This window comes from Nipponia nippon, unplaced genomic scaffold (genome assembly GCF_047370975.1).
Source record: "Nipponia nippon isolate SJK-2023a ecotype South Korea unplaced genomic scaffold, ASM4737097v1 scaffold_22, whole genome shotgun sequence".
Taxonomy (NCBI): Eukaryota; Metazoa; Chordata; class Aves; order Pelecaniformes; family Threskiornithidae; genus Nipponia; species Nipponia nippon.
Window position 1 is genome coordinate 3,758,173 of NW_028262339.1, and position 19,989 is coordinate 3,778,161.

The window sequence follows — 19,989 nt, forward strand, 5'->3', positions numbered from 1 at the left end:
CCATTTACTCTAGTCCTATCACTTGTTACTTGGGAGAAGAGACCAACCCCCTCCTTTCAGGTAGTTGTAGAGAGCGATAAGGTCTCCCCTCAGCCTCCTTTTCTCCAGGCTAAACAACCCCAATTCCCTCAGCCGCTCCTCATAAGACTTGTTCTCTAGACCCTTCACCAGCTGCGTTGCCTTTCTTTGGATGTGCTCCAGCACCTCAATGTCCTTGTTGTAGTGAGGGGCCCAAAACTGAACACAGTATTTGAGGTGTGGCCTCACCAATGCCGAGTACAGGGGGACAATCACTTCCCTAGTCCTGCTGGCCACACTATTTCTGATAAAAATTTCTGAATGTTTTTTTTAATGTTAAAATAATTCTAGAACTAAAGAGTTTTAAAGGTATGCTTTGCACTGTGATTGAAATCAAGAAAGGTTTTTAAAGGGATTATAAGCTGATATAGTATTTTACTTTACCAGTTTATACCATAAAACAGTTAACAAATTGGAGTGGATTATCTTGGGGTATTTTGAGAGACTTAATTTTGTGTAGTTCCAGTCCAATTTCTTATTCCAAGAGCCAAACATAAATAGACATCTTCTGTTGTTCTCCCTGAGATCACCAATGTTTGCTATAATACACTCATTTTGATGTTAATTATATGCTTATTATTTTACTCCAGGGAAAATAATTGCTATATTAATTCTTGTTGTTGTCAAAACACATTTATAACTGTACAATGCTAAATGTCAGTAAAACTGTGATTTAAGCCTAATAATGAGTGCCATGTATTTGTTTTAATAGATGAAATCATGGGCAATTTAACATATAAAATTTAACCTTATGATTTCAACTAGAAATAAAGAATGTAATTACTCTTTTCTAGGCACCTTACTTGGAAATAAAGAAGCAGATGGATAAACAAGACCCGCTTGCACATCCTCTCCTACAGTGGTATAAAATTGACTCACATGAGATGATAATTATTAAAGTACCTAGTTGAATGAATAATCACTTCACCAATTTAATTTGGTATAAACTCACCATAAGAATTAACATCAGGGTTGACATTTGCAACTGCATTTGTTTCTGGACTGTTTCTGGACCTCATCTGGGCCCTCTGAAAACACTGGAAAGACTCCAGCTTATTTGTATGGCCTCGGATCTGATTTTCTAGTCAAGATTTGGTCTACTTCCATCTGATAGGTTCAAAGGCCTGCAGCTGGGTGCTTTGTGGTGGCCATTCATAACACATGCTTAAGAAGAAAAGTTCTGTTTGGTTATCATGTCTAATACATCTAACTGTTTCTTATTTTAGGGTTATTTCTAGTAATAGATCACATATTGTGAAGCTGCCGGTGAATAGGGTAAGTGTCTGTGGGTTCTTTATTATTTTCTCATTTCTCATGGCTCGTATTAGCGTTTTAGGTGGGAGTCTCCTGTCCAAATGTAGGTGTCTACATTCAAATTAATCACATGGGCTCCATTAACAGGGGAGAGAAATAGGCAATTTCAGGTCATGACTCATAGAATCACGTTGTGAATACCTAAAATAGGTCAAAGGAATAATTCTCAGAAAAAGCCTATTTGAGGTGAGTAGCTCAAATGTAAGCGTCTACCTTGTAGTCATCTGAGACTGGGTGAGAAGAAAGTCACTATTTGTTTTGTTACCATATAGAATATTAGATACAGAATTGTACAAAAAGCAGTGCACACAAACATGATGTACCAGGAGGTCCACATATGAGTACACTGTAAAAAAGAATATAGCCCTAGAATTTTAGAAGGATGGTGCTGAGATTCATTTCTGAGTATGTGCCTCTGATCCTATGATTAAGGGCGTAGTAATCTGCAGCCTTTCAATTCTGAACCTTAATTCAAAGCCAGCTCTGATCAGTATACCATGATGAAATTGTTCAATTTAATTACTTTACTAGAGCCATATTAGGCTGAAATATGTTTCAGAAACTTCCATATGTTTCATAAACTGAAGGAAGTTTTTTATTTCAGGTAAAAACTATGGTAATGGACCATTTTCATCTTAGTTCATGTAGTTATTTAGATGCAGTCATATATTGTGTGAAACAGCATGGTATCTTAAGAACCGCCACTATGGAAATACAATGCTTTTGTGTTAATCAACTTCTTTTCACTTGTACACTGTTATATTTTACAGCAACTGAAGTTTATGCACACTCCCCACCAGTTCCTACTTCTCAGCAGTCCACCAGCCAAAGAATCCAATTTCCGAGCTGCTAAAAATCTCTACGGAAGTACCTTTGCATTTCAGTGAGTAAATATATTCATATTAATCAAAGGTTACCAAAATGCCATGCTATTTTATGTTCTTGCTATTTGAGGTTTACAGCTGGGAATTTATTGTTTTAAAGGATAACTGATTTCATTTTGCATTTTACACTTGTATTGGGTCTGGCTGAGATGGAGTTAATTTTCCCCATATGTGGTGGGTTGGCCCTGGCTGGATGCCAGGTGCCCACTAAAGCCGCTCTATCACTCCCCCTCCTCAGCTGGACAGGGGAGAGAAAAATATAACAAAAAGCTCGTGGGTCGAGATAAGGACAGGGAGAGATCATTCACCAATTACCGTCACGGGCAAAACAGACTCAACTTGGGGAAATTAGTTTAATTTATTACTGATCACCTCGGAGTAGCATAATGAGAAATAAAAACTAAATCTTAAAACAGCTTCCCCCCACCCCTCCCTTCTTCCTGGGCTTAACTTTACTCCCGAGTTCTCTACTTCTTTCCCCCAAGCAGCGCAGGGGGATGGGGAATGGGGGGGTTGCGGTCAGTTCATCACACATTGTCTCTGCTGCTCCTTCCTCCTCAGGGGAAGGACTCCTCACACTCTTCCCCTGCTCCAGTGTGGAGTCCCTCCCACGGGAGACAGTCCTCCACGAACTTCTCCATCGTGAGTCCTTCCCACAGGCTGCAGTTCTTCATGAACTGCTCCAGCATGGGCCCCTTCCATGGGGTGCAGTCCTTCAGGAACAGACTGCTCCAGTGTGGGTCCCCCGTGGGGTCACAAGTCCTGCCAGCAAACCTGCTCCAGCATGAGCTCCTCTCTCTCCACGGGTCCACAGGTCCTGCCAGGAGCCTGCTCCAGCACAGGCTTCCCATGGGGTCACAGCCTCCTTTGGGCATCCACCTGCTTTGGTGTGGGGTCCTCCACAGGCTGCAGGTGGATATCTGCTCCACTGTTAACCTCCATGGGCTGCAGGGGGACAACCTGCTTCACCATGGTCTTCACAACGGGCTGCCAGGGAAGCTCTGCTCTGGTGCCTGGAGCACCTCCTCCCCCTCCTTCTTCACTGACCTTGGTGTCTGCAGAGTTGTTGCTCTCACATATTCTCACTCCTCTCTCCCACTGCAATTGCCATTGCGCAGAATTTTTTACCCCTTCTTAAATATGTTATCACAGAGGCGCTACCACCATCGCTGATTGGCTCAGCTACCAAAACCTTGCCACACAAACCTAAGACACCATAGCAGCCCTCATAGTGCTGTGCTTTGTATTGGTAGCTAGAAAGGTGTTGATAATACACCAGTGTTTTGGCTACTGCTGAGCAGTGCTAGCACAGCATCAAGACTGTCTCTCCAACATTTTCCCCCCCTCACCAGTAGTCTGGGGGTTTGCAACATCTTGGGAGGGGACATAGCCAGGACAGCTGACCCAAACTGACCAAAGGGATATTCCATACCATATGACATTCACTCAGCAATAAAAGCTAAGAGAAAGGAGAAGGAAAGGGGGGCATTAGTTATTTACGACATTTGTTTTCCAGAGCAACCGCTACGCATACTGAAGCCCTGCTTCCTGGGAAGTGGCTGGACGTTGCCTGCTGATGGGAAGTACAGAATAAAATCTTTGTTTTCCTTTTGCTTCTGTGCATGGCCTTTGCTTTTGCTTTTATTAAACTGCCTTTATCTTGACCCACAAGGTTTTTTTTCCATCTCATTTTCTCCCCCCCGTCCTGCTGAGAAGGGGAGTGATAGAGCAGCTTGGTGAGCACCTGGCGTCCAACCAAGGTCAACCCACCACAACACTGTGGATTTTAATGCATTCTCTTTCATTTTTTCAGTGGTTCACACATTGAAAACTGGCATTCCATCCTGAGGAATGGTTTAGTTGTCGCTTCCAATACAAGGCTGCAGGTAAATAGCAGACTAAATAGACTTTAGCTATCCTGTGCATGTTTGATTACATATTAAGCTTAGGTGAGTTTTCAAGGGATGTGGTTCTGGTAGTCATATAGGTGGCAAAAAGGGGTGATTTCAAATACCCTCATGTTTCCTGGAAAAGGTACTTTTCTGAAGCAATTACAATGAAATAATGTGTCTGCTAAAATGGCTAAAAAATCCTGTTGGTGGAATCAGTGTTTCAATTTTACATTGCACAGCAGCACCTCCAGGAGTCTTAGGTCGGTACTGCTTAAAAGCAGTCTCAGGGATTAAAATTTAGAGCTACATAAACTATGTCTATGTTATAGGATCCAAGAGCATACTATAGAGAACCTGGCTTTACAGCATCTTCTCTTCTCTGGTTTCCTTGGGAAGGGAATATGAGTATACTGGCCAGGAGGGAGCTATTGCAAACTTCAGTTTGGTTTCTCAGACTGAATCATCAGGAGACCACTATTGCAGAGCAAAGTAGGCAGTATCAGAGGGACTGAGGAGCTGTAATTCGGAGTATTTTAGCATCAGGATTTTGACAGCTCTTTCCCCGGAACTGAGTCCATGATACCTTGGAGGAGGATCCCTGGGTGCTGACTAAGGATCAGGGAACAGGAAACACTGAAAAAAGGGAATGGAATTCTCTGCTGTTCCTCTTAGTGGTTTGGGTGTTTTTATTAGCATCTTTGTAAGATACTTTCCCAAGAAAGCAGGATTTACATAACAAAATTCACCAAAGTAAAACCCTTTGTTCATGCTTATTTTTTTGTTCAGGGTTGAGATACTGGGAAGAGGAGGAAGCAGTAAAGCCCTGTTTTATACAAGTCATCATTTTAAAATCTCTCACACAACTAGGGCATATCCTGAGCCCAGTTCATTCTGCTTACCCCAGTACCAACCAGTCAGGAAAAAACATCTACTCACCAAGGATCCTATACAACATTGTAGGATCTGGAGGAGTGAGAGCATGATTGCACATTCCTATGGGAGCTCTGGCACATTGCAGAGATGATGTAAATGTCATTGGGTCAGAGGAAAGAAATAAGGGTGAGCATGACTCTGAAGCACAGTGGTCATAATATCTACCTGGGTAGGAGATACTCTGGGTTCTCGTTTGTGCTCCAACAACTACTTTGTGTGTTTTCTTTAAAGACTTTTCCACATAAAGCAGTCAGTCCCTGGAGGAGAAGCGAAACCCATACTTCCCCCTTTCCAGACAAGAAAACGACCACAGCGCTAATAAAAAGTCTTGTTGCTTAGCCCAAGCTCCATGACATGAAGCAGTGATTTTGGTGGAGTCTTCCCTTTCCTCTCTTCTTTTCAGACAGCTGGTAGCTTTGTGGCTAAAGCACAGTCCTGCAGTGATGGGATATGCATGTCTGAATTGGCTCAGGCAAAAGCTTGATTGAACCCATTCCTCCAGTACTCAGGCTGAATTAGTGACTGAACTTTTCTGTAGCATATGAGCAGTGTTATCACCATCTCTTCATTTCTTACCTTAAAGAAAAGCAGCTGTTGCTGATGATAATTCACAAAGGCTGGCTTAGGCTGTGGTTCCTGCCAAGGTTTTGATGTGAGACACATGCTGAGCTTGCTCAGCCTTCTTAAGGCTAAGGTGTATTTGGCCATCTACAGAAGCATCCTCTGTAGGCATCCTTCAGGGTGTTAGATTTAAAAACAGAAAATGCAATATTATATATAAAAAATGATGTAAAATTATCTTTGGGCATTTGGATATGGTTTCCAGAATATACAGTATCTTAGTTGTATATTCACAGCATGATTTTTTTAAAGACTTCTTTGAACACCCTTTATTACCAGACAATAAATTAGTGCAGTGGGGCAGATGCTTATCTACATTAGGACCTGTGCCTATCATTATTATTTTGTCCAGATAACCAAATTAATGTTAAACAATCACTCTGCTCTTTTTCAGCTCCATGGTGCAATGTTTGGAAGTGGAATCTACCTTAGTCCATTGTCAAGCATATCATTTGGTTACTCAGGTGATATTTATAAATCACTCTGAAGTTGGAGAAATGTGGGGGGGTATCTTAGTCTACTGCTTTTCTTACCAGCTTCACTGTTTACAACACTGTAGTAAATTTTATCTTTGTAGGCCAAGATTTAATTTATTTAAAAAAGAGAAAATCTAAGTACCCTTATTAAATACCTGTCTTTTTTTTTTCCAAGGTACTGAGTATCTTGACACTGTGCTTGAAGTAAATAGTAGCTAATACTGGATGTTGTGTGTAATGGAGCAGGTCTTGATTATGCAGTGGAAATCCAACTTTGTGTTTGTGATTTTTTTTGTCAGTATCTGCCTAAGTCCATCTAACATTATCTAAGGATTCATGGGCTTTTAGGACCTGATCTGACAAAACAAATATTCATTAACAGACATGTTCAACTGTCTATGTTTAAGAATATTCTCAAGTACCGCCATGTCAGGGTTACATAGAAAGTTGTCCTGGTTTCAGCTGGGATAGAGTTAATTTTCTTCCTAGTAGCTGGTATAGGGCTGTGTTTTGGATTTAGGATGAGAATAATGTTGATAACACACTGATGTTTTAGTTGTTGCTAAGTAGGGCTTACACTAGTCAAGGACTTTTCAGCTTCCCATGCTCTGCCCGGTGCACAAGAAGCTGGGAGGGGGCACAGCCAGGACAGCTGACCCAGACTGGCCAAAGGGCTATTCCATACCATATGACATCATGCTCAGTATGTAAACTGGGGAGAGTTGGCCAGGGGGCAGTGATCCCTGCTCGGGGATGGGATGGGCATCAGTCAGCAGGTGGTGAGCAATTGCATTGTGCATCACTTGTTTTGTATATTCTTTTATCATTGCTGCTATTTTTTTTTCTTCCTCTGCTGTCCTATTAAACTGCCTTTATCTCAACCTTCGGGTTTTACTTTTCTTTTTCTGATTCTCTCCCCCATCCCACTGGGGGGGGGGGGGGAGCGAGTGGCTGTGTGGTGCTTAGTTGCTGACTGGGGTTAAATCACGACAAAACTACAGGACAGTGTGTTTATTTTAGCATGAGAAGGGGAGGGAACATAATTTGTCCCACTAATAAATCCAGAAATGAGTGATGCAGAGTTTTCTATGTAAGAATAAAATCATAAATAGAAGCACAATAGAAACATGACACACTAATGTGTATATTAAGAAACTTTCGTAGAGATTTTAAATTACAGTGACTTTTTTCTTTAGTTATGTTGTATTTACCATTTCATAGAACGGTTTGGGTTGGAGGGGACCTTAAAGATCATCTAGTTCCAACTCCCCTGCCATGGGCAGGGACATCTTCCACTGGACCAGGTTGCTCAAAGCCCCATCCAGCCTGGCCTTGAACACTTCCAGGGAGGGGGCATCCACAACTTCTCTGGGCAACCTGTTCCAGTGCCTCACAGTAAAGAATTTCTTCCTAATATCTAATCTAAATCGACCCTCTTTCAGTTTAAAACCATTACCCCTTGTCCCATCACTATGCTCCCTTGTAAAAAGTCCATCTCCAGCTTTCTTGTATGCCCCCTTCAGGTACTGGAAGGCTGCTTTAAGGTCTCCCCGGAGCCTTCTCTTCCCTAGGCTAAACAACCCCAACCCTCTCAGCCTGTCCTCATAGGGGAGGAGCTCCAGCCCCCTGATCATCTTTGTGGCCCTCTTCTGGACCCGCTCAAGCAGGTCCATGTCTTTCTTATGCTGGGGGCCCCAGAGCTGGATGCAGTACTCCAGGTGGGGTCTCACCAGAGCAGAGTAGAGGGGCAGAATCACCTCCCTCAACCTGCTGGCCACACTTCTTTTGATGCAGCCCAGGATATGGTTGGCTTTCTGGGCTGTGAGCGCACATTGCCAGCTCATGTCCAGCTTTTCATCTATCAGTACCCCCAAGTCCTTTTCCACAGGGCTGTTCTCAATCAACTCATCACCCAGCCTGTATCCATGTTTGGGATTGCCCTGACCCAGGTGCAGGACCTTACACTTGGCCTTGTTGAACTTCATGAGGTTCTCACGGGCCCACCTCTCTAGCCTGTCAAGGTCCCTCTGGATAGCATCCCTTCCCTCTAGAGTATCAACCACACCACTCAGCTTGGTGTCATCCGCAAACTTGCTGAGGGTGCACTCAATCCCACTGTCCATGTCCCCAACAAACATGTTAAATAATACTGGTCCCAATACAGACCCCTGAGGGACACCACTCATCACTGGTCTCCACCCGGACATTGAACCGTTGACCATAACTCTTTGAGTGCGACCATCGATCCATCCAATTCCTTTTCCACCAAATGCATGTCTCTCCATTTCCTCACATATGAAAGTGTTGGTATAGTTGAATGTGTGTTTGTGTGCATGTAGATAAATTTAATTCTGAGAGTTTTAGTTATGCTTTCTGATTTTCAGTATTTTTAGGTAATGTCACGATTCATTTTGAGAGCTCAACATTTTTTACTAGTATTTATTGAATTTCAATATCAGTAATCTCTAAATGCACTATTAGCTTTTAGGAGATTACACAAGTATGGAAGCTCTTTAGGACTCACTAAAAGTGCAGGTTGCAGTATCATTATCTAACAAAATGCCCTTCTTTTTGGACAACATTGCTTTGTCAGCTTCAATGTGTTTTTTCTCATCTCTACTTTTTTGATCTTTTCCATCCAATCTCCTCCAGAAAGGAGGCCTGTATTCCCATGAAGTATATAATACTTGATGCCAATAAAAACCATGGAGAAGTCCTACACTCCCTGTTACTTCAAAGACTTAAACTTCCCCATAATTCAGTCTGTGTTTGCAAACTGCCAAGAAATATGGGATACTGGAAAAGCAAGGAAGCCTGTAGTAGCATACAGTACAGGAATTTTATATAAACCAGCATGAGGAATATGAGAGAGATGTAAGGCACAAATGTAGGTGTTTAGATTTCTGAGATGGAAATTGGATCAAAGGTGGCTGACAAATAATTTAGTACTTTTACCTATAGATAAATTAATTAAACCAAGGTAGACTTTAAAACTACCTTTAAATAAATTAACTACTCCTAAAAATTTTTTAGACTTTTAATAAATCTAAATAAAGTGTTAAAGATTAATATCTAAAGTTCTTTCTCTCATGATTTTACTGTCTCACCCACCGTAAATCAGACTGTGTTACTTCAACCTGAATAGGGTCAGTTAAGACATCCTGACATGCTACTCTGCTAAGCAACCACCTAAGAGCATTCCTGAGCTGAATTTAGTGGCATTTAAGCTCATGTTTAGATGCTTTTGCACCTGCTTAATGCTAATTTGACTTTCCTAAGGTCTTTGCAACACATGCAGATGTGTTGGCAATTTGCAGGATTAAATTGAAATATTCTATGACAAAGTTAACTAGCTTTTTGACTGCCATGCAAAGGACTGGGATTCCCACTATGCTACCTGTTTCATTCTCCATACTTAACTTTGTTTATGAAGGTATTTATATGCCAGGGTATCTTATATGATTTTAATGTTCTTAGGGATGAACAAGAAACAGCAGAAGGTGTCAGCTAAAGATGAACCAGCTTCAGGCAGTAAGGGCAGTAATACATCACAGGTACAGTACATCAACCATCTCTGGAAGATTTATGGGTTTATGTTTGGGAACTTGATAGCTGAAAAGGAGGCAATATTCCCTTTGTGAAAGCTAAAACAGTTTTATTTTATTGAAAGAAATCAACAACTTCAGAGACTGCAACCATCAAATACAGCCCAACTGGTTTTAGTAACAATTTACAGAATATACTGCAGGTCCCTGTGCCCTTCTTTTCCAAGTAGTAGTATTTGGGAAGAGAAAGAAAATGAAATACAGATTGCATTATGACCCTTAGCAAGCCCTTGCATTCTGAGTTCTAGACTTGCAGAAGAATGATGCAAAAGGAATTGAGAGTGGTTATTGCTGAAAAATGAGTAGCATTTCATTGATAGCAAGTCAGTTTTTCTTTTTCATAGTTTTTATGTATTAAACCATTAGAATTCTTCTTTATCTAAAGCAAACTCATAGCATTTATGTGTAGGGCTAAATTTTGAGAAAGAAATCTTATAGTCTCTATAGTTAACATGTAAAAACTACAGAATAATCTGGCTTTGGAGAGAGATTGGTATGTAACAGCAGAAGCCCTCAGAAATGAGAAGGCCAGTAAAATATCAGGGTAGTGGCCAAAGAATTGATGATCAAATTCACCTTGTAATTATTTTTTTTCTACTATCAATTTGTTTGTCAGTAACACTCTGATATTTCTAATAATATTATTCATTCTGTAATAATTAGGAACTTTTCTTTCTGGATAAAGGAGTTCAAATCCCTCCTACAATAATAAAAAAAAAAATGTTTTTAGAAATTCTATTACAGTTAGAAATACAATAGAAATGTTTTAGAAAGACTACCTCTATCTTTGTTCATTAATAAACCACTGAAAATAGCAGCCCTCTCCTTTGTTACTTTTTCACTCAGTTTGTCTTACTGCACTAATTAAGTTTTCTCATGTTTTTACATCACAGTCACAGAAGAAAGGACAACAGTCACAATTTTTGCAAAGCCGTAACTTAAAATGCATAGCCTTATGTGAAGGTAAGCTGAAAGCCCTTGAAAAACTGTTTTAGTCATGGACACAGTGTTACTGGATGCAAATCAATGAGACCTTTAGTTCCAGTATTGGTTGTTTTTAGGTAAGAGATTACTGGTAGGCATACGAGTACTTGCTTAATAGCTGACCTTTATATTTCAGTTCAGAATGTTTCCCTTTTCAAACAAAACCTGTAACACATGCTGAATTTTCATTAAATAATCATATGCACATAGCAACTGATCATCTGGTCTGTCTTTCAAATGTGATCATATTCCTAATCCATCCATATAACCCAAGTCATGGTCTTTATTTGAAACAGTGACTTCTTGCAAGCTCTTGACAAATGCATTAAACACCTACAAGTCAGAAAAAAAAACAGCTTTCCTATTGAATTTCCAAATAATTTTTCACTTCTCAGACAAATATACTGTTCATCTGGTAACCAGTCTGCTCTCTCTGATGGCTGCAGAAATTTTGTGAAGTTAAAATCCAGTGCACATGAGTATGGTCATTCTTGAAAGACTTGGCTATTCTTTTAATAACTAATGTAACCTCAGCAGGTTTTGAGAACAACAAATTATGAAATTTGAATAAGAATTGTACCAGTAATTGGTAATTAGTCTCATTGGCCAAACAAAAAGAAATTATAGTAAACTCAGTTTGCCCTCCATTTTGAGCATTTGTTTATTTTTAAAAGTAAAAATTCAGACATGGTGGAAAAGATGTTATTTCAAAATGGAAGCTTTAAGCTATATATGCTACTTTTAAATATATATATATATTTGAGAATGTTCAAGTGAAATATTTAATATGATTAAGGAGATGTCAGTCAACATGAAAATGCAATTTGATCTGGACAGAAAAATACATAATTTTAGTTCTAAAACTTTCAGAAGATATGAATCTAGAGTTTACTAGAATTTACTTGGCCTTTAATGCCTGAAGTTTCTAAATATAACTTACATCTTTCCCAAGGACTTTTTCATCTATGTCATTCTTTCCTCACATTTATTAATGGATTATGGATCTTATAAGGGAGAATTTTAAATATTTGGTAAAATATATTTTACATCATTCATATTCACTTCATTTTTCTGTGAAAAGAAGTGTTTAGGGGAGGTGGTTAATATAGTTTTTAAATAAAATTAATTACAAGAGAAAAATGTTTGTTAAAAATTACAATTCATGGAAGAAATCGTATAAAAATTGAATATGCATTTATTCATGGTAGTGTTTAAATGCATTTATAGAAATCTTTTCAAATACAGATTGATAGTAAAGATTCTACCTAGCAATAAAAAGGTTTCTTTCCTTTGTTGTCCTAATTCTGCTGGTAAATAACCTATCATCAAATACATTGTTGTTTTCTAAACGTTGAACAAGTTTTGGCAAGCTTTGTGATCCCCTTGAGTCATAATTGCTATGCTAATTTTTTTAAAATATTTGGTAGTATTGCAAATCCCAAATTTGTAGTATCTCAGTTTCAGGCTTTATCTTTCACATCTTATTTTTGGCTCAGCCATCATCAAACACAAATATCTCTGTTCCAAAGGCTGATTAGTTGACTCAGATGCTCCTTAACAGCCCTATGGACATTTAAAATCAGTTTTTAATAAATATACTTTTTCATTTTTTATTCCAATTAAGAACTGGCTCCCATATATCTGTGTTTTCTGGAAAATATAACATATTTTGGAAACAAGAATCAAGTTCATCTCCCTGTTTGTACTAGCAGCCAACTCAGAGTCTACACCATGCCACAGACATGGACTGGAAAACTACACATTCCCAGAAGGCTATTTAAAGTGTTTAAAAAAGCAAATCCTTGCAAATCCTTTAAAGCAATATTTTCCAGGCATGTTTTCATCACTATGAAATTTATTCTTTCCCTGATAGTGATAACTTCATCTGATCTGCACAAACATGGAGAGATATGGGTAGTTCCCAATACGGATCATGTGTGTACAAGATTTTTCTTTGTGTGAGTACAAAGCTTCTGTTAACATTCAACATCTGTCCATTCTAGGCCTTTTTCCCCATGTTCCCTCCAACAGCTGTAAATGAAGTAGATAAAAGATGTTTCTTCCTAATTCTTTAAAATATCACTTCATTTTTTATTTATCTCTGTACTTACTTTCGTTAGGAAATGTATGTATAAGTTAGTGACAAAGGTTTAGTAGATGTTTAGTTATAGAATAAATGAATGGAGAGTTACTGATTTTTCCCACTCTATAGCATTACCTCATGTTACAGTAAGTCTATCCATGTATCATAAAATATCTCTTGTATTTGGGTGCATGTTTTAAAGCTGAGGAATTCATTAAAGGCTTCCTGTCTATGATGTGAGCATTTCCCCTCTCACCTATGACTTGTAATTATATATCGGCATAGATTTCAGCCCTGCAAAGAGAGTCATGCAGACCAGTGGAGGAGCACGCTGACTTCAGATTGACCAGCACTGGGGGTTTCAGTGATCAGGATTGCTTTATCCGTGCAAATCCTTAATGCAGGCGAGTTCTCATAAGGAGAAAAACCCTGGAGGTTGTCATGGTGTCACCACTAAGTGGAGGCCCACTTGTGACAGGAGTTTGGGTACCGCAGGCATTGCAGTACATTGTGCGTGCTTTGGCACCAGCCTCGCATAGGGTGGTCTGGGAGCAGCTGCAGAAACAGAAACAGCCCTTTCCTTTATACCTCCAGCAAGAGGGAAGCTGCTAACATGCCTTGGTGGGCCAGGTGCTGGCAGAAGTCCCCTTTGGGTCCTAGTGGGTTATTCAACCACAGGGTTTCGATGACAGTGGCAGCCCTACCACCCTTCACTCTCTATAGAGTTTAGGATCTGCATGTAACAGTGAAGTGCAGCAGAGCATTTTAATAGGAAACGTTAACATATGGAATAAACACTCTTGATTATTGAATGAAACAGAGTTTTGGATGTTTTTAGGTAGATTAATAAAAAACTAATTTGATTTTAATTTTCTGTACTCTTTTTTTAGTTATGAAGATGGTCAAGTGGGTGATACAAGTATAAATACACAGGAAACAAGCATTCATAAAGAGATTCTTCGAGTCATTGGCAATCAAACTGCTACTGGTTAAAAGGACCACTCTTATTTAATTGATGTGATTTGGAAGCCTTCCTCGGTCTCAAAGCTGGATTTTGAACTGAAGAAGATGCAAAAAACTAATTTATTATTATTATTCTAATCAAATTAACCCTTTGAATACTTACTGTTTTCTTACTTAATATTTCTTATCTCATCAAAATACCTGAGATGGTATGAATTAGCAACTGTAGGGGTGCAAAGTCTATTAATATACTACAACTAATAATAATTAAACAGGCATTTGGGTTGTTCACAATAAACAGACTTTAAAAAGGAGTTTTGTGCTGATATTTTTACATTAAACTTCAGTTGGAGGTTTTAGTACTGTATACTAGTATTTTAAATTTAGAATTACTTAATTATAAGCAAGAGAGAAGATTTTATAGCAGAGCATCTGTATTATGCAGGATACTCTGCAATAAGTAAAATATTCCGTATTTAAACACAATAAAAGGTTGTCTGGAACATGTCAAATTAAAGAGATTGGTTACCTGCAGCTATCTTTGATTATTTTGCACAGATGCAGCTAGGATTTAGAGTCAAAGGTTAAAACGACAATACATTTTTGATTTAATGATTGAAACAAAGCAAAAAGTAATGACTTTGATGGTGTATGTTTAGTTTTCTTCTCTGGAAACACTGTCTTATTCATTAAGTAGCTCAGTTGCATTTTTTAATTATACGAGCCTAGCAAACACCTGGAAATCCTGAAGCTGTTAACTTCCTTTTTACAAATTTGTTTTTTATATACTAGATTTTACAGTTTCTTTAGATCAACAAGGTTCTTTAATGTTTTCATCTTAACTTCAGTGAGACTGCTCTGTGGTTAAATTTAGCCACATATTTAAAAGTACCTGCTGAATTAGGGCTTTTACATGACTGAGTTGATTGTTTGTACATCAGAAAATACAAACAAATGCAAAATTTTACTGATTTTGTCTTGGTGAAATATTTTTATTAATTTATTCCTAAGGGAAAACAAATCAAATCGAATCTTTCTGTCCTTTAAACTAACAACTGTTTTTTCCAAGTGAGCATGATGACAACACCAAGTCTCCAAGGCATAAAATCATACCCTTAAATATGGAGACCAGTTCAACTTACGCATCTGTGCAATTATTACAGGCCACCTCAGAAAGCAAAAATAGACTGAATCATCTATTATGTTATTTTCTTAATAAGGATACCGAAGAGCCAAATAACAGCACAACAGAGCACAGGCCAGTGTTTGTTTCTTTTAAACAGAACTGCATTAGATATGCAGTAATGGGTGATTCCTTCTTTCTGCACTCCCTTATTCCTTGCTGTAATTGAAGTGCCCTGCAAGTAAAATAGTGTTATTGGGCCTAGGAGCACATACTTGGAGATGTATTTTAGCATTCCAGACTTATTTGCTGGGGACCTCAGGTTTTTTTTTTTTGTTGTTTTTTTTTTTGTATTAGTCATTCCTCACTCTCATGGTAAGTTTTTTAAAAGCCTCTGAGGCAAAGGCCCATTGCAGATGGGATTAGCGTGCAGACGCCTGTGCATTGCCTGGCCTGTACGCCTGGGCGGGATCTAGCAGGACTGAGCTTCTTGGCTGCGTGAGAGTGGGATGGCAGCTGTGGTGGTGGAGGTGAGGGGGGAGAAGGGGCTGGGAGGGCCCCGGGGCTGGGAGGGTCCTGGCAGACGGGGCCGAGCCTTGCCACGCTCCTGCAGGCACCACGAGGTCCCTCCGCTGGCTGCCACCACTGTGGGCAGTGTGCCAGGAGCACTGCAGCAACCCGGCTGGCACTGGCTGCATTTCCACTTGTCTCTTGGGGTACTTAGGGTTCTGCGACGCTTTCTTTTCAAACCCAAGGTGTTAATTTGGTGTCCTGCACAATTTCTTCATTACAAACACTACCTCAAGGTGAAAGATGAGCCTGTTGACTAAACTAAGCAAGGTTTTTTGTTTGGAGAGTGGTTAAAATATGTGTAGGGCTGAAAGTTGTTCAAAAAGTATCTTGAGTCGAGTCAGATAGGGCTGTAATAATAATCAAATTTATTCCTTAAGGTGCTCAGGAGTGGAGGGAAAGTTGTGCTTCAGAATGGGATAAATAAAAATGGGAAGATTTACTTGAAACAAAGCAGTGTTCTGCAAGCACAGTGTCATATAAAATGCACAAGAATGTCACCAGTAGTTTGAATTTCCAGATTTGGTTTTGGAAACTTTAGGTCTGAAAGTGCTGAGCTCCTTTGTCTTTCCTTGGATGGAAGTTTCTTACTCTGCTCACGGGCTGAAGCAACAGCCACGGACAAGAGCAAATGGAATAAAATACATTGAGCTGCTGTTTCGTGTGACAAACATAATATTTGATTGTGTGTTCCTGTTAAGTTTTTGTCTGCTGCGGAATGGCTATGATGTAAATTACTACCCATTACACTTTGCATTGGGATTTTGTATACAGTATGACATACTAGGTATAAGACTCTTGTAAGGAAAAAAAAAAGAATTCAAGTAGTTTTTAGATGAACATATCTAGCATGTGAAAACCCTGTTGAAGAATAGATGATTACATTAAACATTTACCAGCAAGTCAGTAAAAATAGTCCTTATACACAGACATTCAATATAATTTAATGTTCTAAAAATAGTTTTTAAATTTACCCAGTATGTATTGTATCTTTGAATTTTAAGAAGCAGCCATTCCTTTATGTAAACATAAAATATATGTTTCTTTTAACTCTACAGCCTTTTTTTCTCCAAATAAATTTATTAAGTTTTTGTGCACAAGACAGTACTGCAGCCTGCTATTTAGCCTATGGTGCCTTAGAGTTACTACAAATATTTAACAAAATATACATAATGTAAATACTGCCAGAAGATCACTAAGGCCAAATATTTTCTCTAATCACTTTTTACTGCACTTGCTTTCTATTGCTCTTTAAGCCTCTTTTATCCAGCTTTGTAAGTTATAACATTGTAGCCAATGTAAATGTTTACTTTCAATAAATCAGAATTTGTTCAACAAATCCTGTGCATTTGGGCAGTATTTTGAGAACTCTGTTCGAAGTTAAAACTAAGTTGATTGATTAAATTAAATTGAGTCTGAAGCAGTTTCTTGACTTTTGCTAATCTCAACAACATCTAAAGGTTATGCCATGCTTTTACACATATTATTGGAGTAAATTTTTTCTGCACTGATCTTTTTAAAAACACTTAGATGAACTGTAAAACCAGCTTTCCATGCTGTTTTTATCTGAATGGGTTACATGACTGGTTCAAAATAGAGATACTGGAATTGAAGCAGTATTTTGCATGTACAGTATCATATAAAATGCATAAGAATGTTTCAAGATGCATTTTATAATTGCTTTTAAAGAAGTCCTCTCTCTTTCTTTTTCTGTAGAACTGGTTTTGTCATGAAAACATAGCAAACATATGAAGAACCATGTCATACTTTAAAATGGGTATGCACATCTGCAGCTCATAAAATATGCAGACATTTGTGGGACTGGTTATTAATTCAGTAAGTGTACTATTTTTTTCACTGCCTATGAGCTCATTTTAATTATATGGGCAGATATTAACTTGTATCTTTTGAAAATTTTAGCTTTTGCTTTGTTAAATTTATTATATTGTTTATTGCAGATTTTGGATTGGAAAAGTTAAAGTGATACTATTATTTTGAATGCTGATAAGTATTTTACACAAATATAACTATGGGAGAGAGGAAAAAACACATCATTGCTACCCTCAATGACTGATAATTTGCCTTTGGAGTCTACAGGCTGGAGCTTGAATTCTATAATGGAAGAGATATTCCATATTTTGGGGACCTTAAGGTTGGAAGAAACAGTGACTTCCAAGCTTGCAAGCCAAGAATTGAATCAGTGGTGAAATCTCAGACTCCACTAAAATCAGTACTCACAGGTAGCAGGAGGGACAAGATTCGTACCAGCTTTGGCTTAACTGCTACTCCATTTCCAAGTCACTGCATTGCAAGCTCTCTGAATATGCATCAGTAGTCAATTTTTCATTGAGAAAGTTTTGTATTCGCCTGTTGAACAGTTCAATGTGGGACCCAAGAGATTAATAATCCAAATGTTGATTGACAGCAATACAAAATTATTGCAATGGAACAGAGCTGCTTTCAAATGCACACATTGCCTTTTTGACAGGAGGAAGAGCAGAAAATTTGCTAAGAAAAGATCTTATGGCCGTTGGAAAGAGTACGTGCTGTATTCATTAAACTGTGTTTGCACACTTGGCCAACTTCTTTTTTGTGAATTACTGTGCAATGCAGATTGCAGCAAATAGTAGCTGAGGGCCACAACTTTGCTATGCCCCAGCTCTCAACACAGTGCAAGCTCTTTAGTTACTAGAAAGAAGAAATCTTAAGGAATATAACAAAGGCTTACTTTAGGACTCAGTGCCTTGCAAAAGCTTAGTGTCAAAACAGGTGAAAAAGTGAAACAGCATGTGAAAAAAAAAAACCAGTAGATTTTAAATTGGCATTTTTTATTAGCCCACATAATAGCTCCCTCAGGATGATTTTCTTAAATGTGGTAAACATTTTCCATTCACATTTGAGGGAGAGAAGTGTAATTCAACACAAGGAAATTGAAGCCTCTGAACAGGGCATAAGACCCTTTTAGTAGCAGCACTGAATGTAGTGAGCCCCTGTACAAGGCGTCAGCTATTGGATTTCAGTCAGAAAACTGGCATTTTGCAAAATGCTGAAGCAGTGGGAATAACACTAGCAGCAGGAACAGAGACTGCTGCAGAAGCAAGAGCAGCACAAGTCTCAAGAGATCTTGTCTGGAAAAAAATACAGGAACTCCTGGCTTAAGGTTTGCTCAACAAAAGCCAGAGTTTATCATCAGCAAAGCAATTCTAATTTATAACTTTTAAAGAGAAAGCTTTCCATTGTTTGGGAGAAATGAGGGAAAAAAATGTTAGTTTTCTTCAACCTGCTGTCCAGTAACTGTATAGCTCAGTCTAATAGCATGCTTGGGGAAATATCCCACTGTACTTGCATGTAGCAGGCTTACTTACAGCAGTAGTGACTTTCTTATAGCTCTTGGACAGAATGAAGAATGGCTCAGCTGACATCTCCTTGGAGCCTGTCTCATATTTTATTTACATATTCTGATGGAGTCTGTACAGGTAAAACAGTCCAGAAAGGGAATAGGTGGCTGATATTTTCCTTGCTGATTTTCAACTCTGATCAGATTATTCTTCCCATGTGAGCTGTTGAACAAACAATTTTTCTGACTGTTTAAGAAAAAAATCTTGTTCCCTCCTTCTCTCCTAGACAAATAGCTTGGGGTTTGGGAAGATTTCAGCTCACAGTCATCTACCAAGGTTAATTCAGCATGAAGAATTTTGAAGATAAGAGGAGTCAGAGCCCAAGCTAATTTAAATATATATTTAAATGTAAATATGTATTATATAAATTTAAGTTATATAAAGAAGAGAGGACTTGTTGGGGGGATGACCATTTTGCTGTTTGTTATGTTGTTCAAGGACTTCATATTCTGTGTAGCTATGCTAATGTGACCTGAATTTCTAATCCGTTGCAGTTCTCTTCCCTCTTTTGCTCACACTACTAGCCTTTAGAAGAGCATCAAATATTAGCATTAAAATACAATACTGAGGATATTTCAGTTAAAATGTAAAAATGCGTGGCCACGAATAATAAAAAAGTATTGAAATTACAGTCCTGCAATATGAAAAGCATGTGTACAAACCATTAACTCATACATGAGAACAAGAATGTGTGGCTGAAAGAGTATGCCGAGAAGGATGCTGTTAAAAGCTAAGGGGTTTTATATACACAATTTCCTCTCATAATTTCCTTTCATCTAAGCAAAATTGGCAGTGTAAGTTTAAAATACTCCCTACCTGTAGTTCTGGCTATGTCTTTAAATAGGGTTCAGGTTGGATTGCTGGTCTTTCCTTCCTAGATTCTTCTTTTCCTGTGTTATTATTAGGAAAGTTTACTGGGGTCTTAGTTAATTTAAGGAATGTTATTGATCTCCTAGATTAATCTGCTTGAACAATTTCCATAAATTGGTTTGAAATGGGCTTTTTCATCAATAAGCTACCACATGCATTTGCTTGCTTTCCACAGAGATTTTTTACATTTGTAAA

At 38.5% G+C, this 19,989-nt stretch overlaps 1 protein-coding gene across 3 annotated transcripts in view; it reads left to right on the forward strand.

Annotated features, from left to right (window-relative positions):
* LOC148055436 (protein mono-ADP-ribosyltransferase PARP8-like) overlaps nucleotides 1-15,427 on the forward strand; it is a 161,187-nt gene extending 145,760 nt beyond the window's left edge. For 2 of the 3 annotated variants that reach the window (XM_087760400.1, XM_087760401.1), the window contains 9 exons: nucleotides 873-940; nucleotides 1,305-1,353; nucleotides 2,163-2,275; nucleotides 4,090-4,162; nucleotides 6,117-6,186; nucleotides 9,676-9,752; nucleotides 10,697-10,766; nucleotides 12,661-12,745; nucleotides 13,761-15,427. In XM_087760400.1, the coding sequence (XP_087616526.1) occupies nucleotides 873-940; nucleotides 1,305-1,353; nucleotides 2,163-2,275; nucleotides 4,090-4,162; nucleotides 6,117-6,186; nucleotides 9,676-9,752; nucleotides 10,697-10,766; nucleotides 12,661-12,745; nucleotides 13,761-13,863 (708 nt within the window). In that variant the 3' untranslated portion in view covers nucleotides 13,864-15,427. Of the gene's footprint in view, nucleotides 1-872; nucleotides 941-1,304; nucleotides 1,354-2,162; nucleotides 2,276-3,792; nucleotides 4,163-6,116; nucleotides 6,187-9,675; nucleotides 9,753-10,696; nucleotides 10,767-12,660; nucleotides 12,746-13,760 lie in introns of those variants that run through there. The other variant, XR_015705363.1, reaches the window with a different exon arrangement.
* The last annotated feature ends 4,562 nt before the right edge of the window (nucleotides 15,428-19,989 follow it).